Below are 5926 nucleotides of genomic sequence, written 5' to 3'. Positions count from 1 at the left end.
GTGGCATGGAGAAGAGGCGATATAAGTGATGGTTGTTGGGTGTTGGGGTGGAGATGTATTCACTAGTTGGAAGGAAGTTTCTCCGAGCTTTCATTCGATTTCTTCAATCTTGTGTGATGTAGTCCCAATCGTATTTTTTTTAGACAAGAGCGGTGTGTCTTCAAAAGCAGAGCATTGGCACCGTTTTTAACAAACCTGCATAGAGTAACTGGGATCAAACGAAGCAATAGATATGGCCTAGCAGGCGTGAAGAGACGCACGGACCAAAATGTGCCGCGGAAACCATAAAAGTTTAAAATGCAACGTCTGTCGGCATTGCATGAGAATGTTAGCAAACTTGGATCTTAAAAAAACAAACAAACAACCCCAAAACAAATCCCAAAAGCAAAATGTTTTGTGTAAATGTGTTGACCTTGACTTCAACCAAAACGTTTTGTTTTCTCAAATCCACAAAGTTTCTTATGACGGAATCTGAAGCTCTAATCGCAGTCGCATATTTGATCTCTAAGAAGTAGCCCTGTGACCTTTATATATATCTGTTAGAGAGCTTTTCGAGCCAGCTCTGTAAAACAGACCGAGGATATTGAAAACAGGCATGGCATTTATGGTGGTCAACACGAAAGGTCATGTGCAGATACAATACAGGAAATGGAATAAATGTTGCTATTGCATTTCTAAAAAAATTCAGATTAATTTAATAAATCTACTCAAATTTCGTGAGTGCTACTAATTAACCAGCAGTGCTAGATAGGGACTATGTAGGGAGTACGTGTGATCTACATACGGGACAGATGAGAGAGAAAACTACAACTCGGCTTAAAAACAGATTGAATTGATCTTTCATCTACAGAATTTACATAACTAAATTCTAAGCTTTGTCTATATTGGGCATGTATTGGCTTGGCCATTTACACACTGTTTAAATGCAGTTTCAGCTTGTTTATATTTCAAGCGATATTTATGAAGCCAATGAAACATATCGAATCTGGAAGACATGAAGCTATTGTATCCTTAAACATTTATTTATACTATACTGGCGTCTTTGGTGCACTTGTTCCCCCGTGCCCTCAGAGGAAGTGACAGTTCTCTCTCCATGCAGGGCTGATATTGCTTTTTGAAGGTCATCTTCTTTCAGAAAGGAAATACCCAATACAGAGTGAGTTTGTCCTGGCGGGGTTTACACCCCACTTCTATTTGAACTTAATTCTGTGAAAAATGTACAATTCCTACTTGAAACCACATGAAAATTTCGTCTTTATTTCATCTAATTATTATTGCAATGAAAGAAATGTTTCTCTTGAAAACTGTAACACAAATAGTTTATCAAGAAAGCGGGAGTACTCACTGATATATCTGTGTGCGTCCTCAATCTTGAAAGACTGGCACAGATACGTGTCCGGCTGTAAAGATGAAAAGAAGCAAAAGACGTAATAATAACAGCAATGACAATGGCGCTGGTGACGGGGAGCATTGACGTGAGAATGTCAAAGTATTAGGACAAGAACAAAACACATGCAGTGAGGTATAGCAGGAAAGGAATACTATGGTAGGAAAAACTGAGTCGAACTGACCTTTCGCTCCTAGTAGGGAAGATATTTTATTGCTCAGCTAATCGGTCGAGGAGGATAGAAAGTCAGACATGCCAAAGTTCTCTCATCGAAAGCAAAAAAGGGAGAACAAACGTTGCCCAGTGCTTGATGTGGTGACGCCAGACAGTGGTGTAAAATAACTACTGCGTTCCAAGAAAACGGAACTTTAGGTCATGGTAAAGTGCGTAAGTATAAATTATGGAATTCTCTTTTATTGACAGAACTATAAATTTAATTAAAACGTGCGTACAGATGTTGTGTTGTCAGTATTTATTGCAACTCTCGGAGAAAGTGCTCCCTAAAGGTAAACCCATCTCTGTAAAAGCCTATCGAAGCAGATCTTGATTTACTCAGATTATGAAATTCAAGGACTGATTGTCTGTCTTTTAGTGATCGGCATAACGAACTCTGAACTGTCCAAAGAGATCATGCAGTATGCGACATACTTCATGGTGAGCCCATTCAGTAAACACAGACTCACTTTCAGCAGTCTCTAATGGTCCCTTGAAAGTAGACTAGTAAAATGAGAGACATTATTTTATTCATTTATCTTTTTTGTTTTGTTGCTGAAGTTGACACTCTCTGTTGTGGTGTGCACAAACGGACATACTCTCTATTTCTCTCTCTCTCTCTCTCTCTCTCTCTCTCTCTCTCTCTCTCTCTCTCTCTTTCTTGTTTCACCTAAGTTCTGGTTATATAGATTAAAAAGGCGTGATCATGTTTCCTGTGTTTGACTCTCTCTAAAGACTTCAATTTTTTCCTTCCTCTACTCCTTCCCCAAATATTCTTCTTTCGTCTCCCCCACTTTTTATCTACTCGTCTCCTTCCTCTACTACCCCCTATTTTTTTCTCTTATCACGTCTTCTTTCTCTCCTCCCCGTTTTCTTCTCCTTCTCCTCTTTCTGTTTCATCCCAATTTTCCCTCCCCCCGAATCACACTTACCGTCTGTGGTTTGACGTTAGGCATCAACATGTCTATCGTCTCTGTGGTTTCTGAAGTAGGGGCAGGGTGGACCACACCCACACAGATGGTCACTACCAATGCTGCGAAACTTGCCCCGACCATTTTGACTCTGAAAAGAAAACAAAGTAAACCTCGTAAAAACAACAACAAATATATGACTTAAAAATAAGTAATCCCATTTATTTGCAACGAATTCCATTTTCAGCTCATTGTATGAATAATAGGCCAAAACCTTCAGGCCCCCAAGAAGATATAATTTACTTAGTGAAGTTAGCAAACAATTACATGCTGACGTCTGACGTTTGTAGATCATTTTTTAAAACATTGATTGGTGCTTTCCTTCCACATCACAAGGAAAGTCCATTAAATAACTAGAATAGAAAAATGAAGTGGCAATGACATCAAGCTAAAAGGCAAAAAACCCACCGGGTAACAGGTCAATAGCATAAAACAAAGAAACAAGCCCAGCAACCACCACACCAATAAGGTAACAGAAACAATAAGGACAGGATACACGCAAGAGAGATGTAAAAATTATCGGCATGCAAAAGAAAACGGCTCTGACAATAGGAAGAACAAAAACTTTTATGTCGTCGTCTGGCATTCGTGACATTTTCACGGAGTCCTCACGAGTTAGTTTTGTCCCTCGAAATTATAAGTCACTGTTTTCCCCTAGATATCATCTAATACTTATAAAACACAAATCTAAATATGGTTACATTTTAACTGAAAAAACAGCAAGCAAAAAAAAAAAGAAAAAAAAAAAGAAAAGAAAAAGAAGAAAGAAGGAGAGGTACCCACTGGCTGATTTACTGATGTATATAGTAAATCCATATCTGTTACATAAACTACTGAGGCCCGAAATTGTTGAGTTAACCGAGGTCTAAATTTCCTTCAACAGAGGAGACTTTTGCTACAATTTCAAGGTTTTCAGTCCAGAAACAAAACGTTGATGTATGAAATACTGTATTAGAAAACAGATGGAATGTTGTTGCACGATCTAGGTACATCACTTCACTGTCACAAGCAGGAAACCCGAGTTCGCTTCTCGAGTTGCGACACATTTTTAAAAATTCACGTATCTCGGTCTTTCTGCTGGGATGTTGTACCCCTCTCCTCAGCCTTGATTTACCTGGGAGGCAGAGTCGGAAGTCTGCCTCCTTAATGATCTAGGTTGTGTCGATGATGGCAGCGTAAAAAACACCTGCGGTAGAACCCCCTCCCCCCCAACAAAACACAACCAAAGTGCGCTTCTAGATACAGAGCCATCTGCAGCAAGGTGGGCTATTCCTACAAAGTCTTTTTCTTAAACTTAGGAGACAAGAAAACTTGCCAGTTTCTTCAAAAAGGATTTGAACAGCTTCTTTTTTTCCTTAATTTTGTTCTTGTTCTTGTTGTTGTTGTTGTTGTTGTTGTTGTTCTTCTTCTTCTTCTTCTTCTTCTTCTTCTTCTTCTTCTTCTTCTTCTTCTTGAGATCAGCTCTCAAAGCTGTTACTTTTTGTGTAGACTTACAGGGAGAATAGAAAACATGAGAAAAACTAATGAGGCTGTCGGGTTTGAGAGGCGAACATGCTGACTGTTGAATTGCCTACACGGTCTTTTTTGTGGCATAAAAAATACCCTCCAAAAATAACGTTCAAGGAACAGTGAAATTTTGAATAAAAAAAATAATTGAATAACAGAAGCTTCATATATCTCGAAATATCTTGTAAAACTGTGCCTTCGCTCATTACGTCTGAAAAAGAAAATGATATTCTCAAATTTTGCCACTTTGCGCCCCACATAATACAACTAACTACAGTGCGAATGAAGACACTGCGTGCACGGGCCGACAAAAATGACGTCTCGCCTCTCCATCTAAAGGATTATTGGTAATCTTTCTTCCTGGTCTGTGCTCTCCATTTAGATGTCCGAGGTTGAGGTTATAATTATTATGCTTTAGATATTAAATCTGGCTTTTGATCTAACTCGAACGTAGTAGTAGTATCCTTCCTTCCGTAGGCTTCTTCGTCGATTTTAAGGCTATTGTTATCTCTGCTGATCACCGCTTTAAAAAGTTTAAGTTAGGAATTGGTTTATCATTTTGCTCAGGGGCTAACCTTCATAGACCGACTCTTCTCCTATTTTCAAAGGCAAAGGTACACACTCGTTTGGGTTCGAGATGTCTAGGCGCGTGATCCCACAAAGGGATTAGAGTTGGGGGAAAAAAATGTTCTTCAAAGATATCCACCAACCTCTCACTATACGAACCCGGAATCGAACCGGGCAAACACCTTACCTGTGGACCAATGAGAATACTGCTATTACTAATAATGGTATTTATATAGCACATTTCCATACTCTACAACATGCGTAGTGCGCTATATAACTATTATTAGCCCAGCAGAAACTCAGAAACATTTTCGGCTTCTCGGGAAGCATACTACAGTGCAAGCTGCGAATTTCATGCGCTCATACATTTGCAAATTTACAAGCTCTTTCACAGTCTACAGCCGGGTACCCATGTCCACCTGGGTGAAGTGAGGAAAATTCGCGTGGAGTGCCTTTCCTAAGGACACAACGCCGGACCCCTGACGGTATTCTACTTTACGGTTGCGAATCCGAGAGCCAAACCATTAGACAACGGACGCCACAAATAATGATGATTCAGAATCTTTTCACTAGAGCTTAATGAAAAAGCCAGCTGCCACACACCTTAACTCCTTACACCTCTGCACTTCCGGGAACGTACTAGACAAAATATCACCAAAGCATACCCTAACTTACAGACATCCTTCGGTCAAAATTGAATGATTATTGGGTTTCCTGAGTAGGTGACTTGATTCAACATTAACATAATTTGTTATTGTGTAAACGAACGTCATTGATCTGTCTCAACTGTGCGCAGATTGAGAGAACTTATCATTTCTCTGACAGGAATCTTTTCTAATAGTGCTTGATTTAACCTGCTCCTGGCGGCGAACGATTACAAGAGTTTTACAGCACTTGCAACACAATAAGATCATATGAGTGCAGACGATTAGTGAAGTAACAAGACAGTAAGATACGAAGAAAAGAAGAAGGAGCTATCAGGACAAAAGATGTTTAACAGATAAAAGCAAAAAAGGAAACCACACCTGACGGTCCGCAAGCCACCTACATATTATGTCAGTCAGTCTGTCTGTCTGTCTCTCTGTCTGTATTTTAATATTGCATATGTATGTGTGTGTATATATATATATATATATAGCTTTATCGATTTAGTAGTTGACCCGTTGCCAGTTGCTTGTTGTTTCTTACCGCACTTTCCCCATTCCCACTCAGAGGGCCGTTCGCTTTCTGTATATACGAACATACATACATACATACATACATACATACATACATACATGTA

At 39.4% G+C, this 5926-nt stretch overlaps 1 protein-coding gene across 1 annotated transcript in view; it reads right to left on the bottom strand.

Moving 5' to 3' along the window:
* LOC101852514 (probable peptidylglycine alpha-hydroxylating monooxygenase 1) overlaps positions 1-5926 on the bottom strand; it is a gene marked incomplete in the record, with an annotated part of 33532 nt that overhangs the window by 21050 nt on the left and 6556 nt on the right. Inside the window, 2 exon segments of the mRNA XM_013089087.2 lie at positions 1346-1400; positions 2533-2662. Coding sequence (XP_012944541.1) covers positions 1346-1400; positions 2533-2655 — 178 coding nt within the window.

The sequence above is a fragment of the Aplysia californica genome, unplaced genomic scaffold (genome assembly GCF_000002075.1).
Source record: "Aplysia californica isolate F4 #8 unplaced genomic scaffold, AplCal3.0 scaffold00871, whole genome shotgun sequence".
Classification (NCBI taxonomy): Eukaryota; Metazoa; Mollusca; class Gastropoda; order Aplysiida; family Aplysiidae; genus Aplysia; species Aplysia californica.
This window is presented reverse-complemented; position numbering and strand designations above follow the sequence as displayed.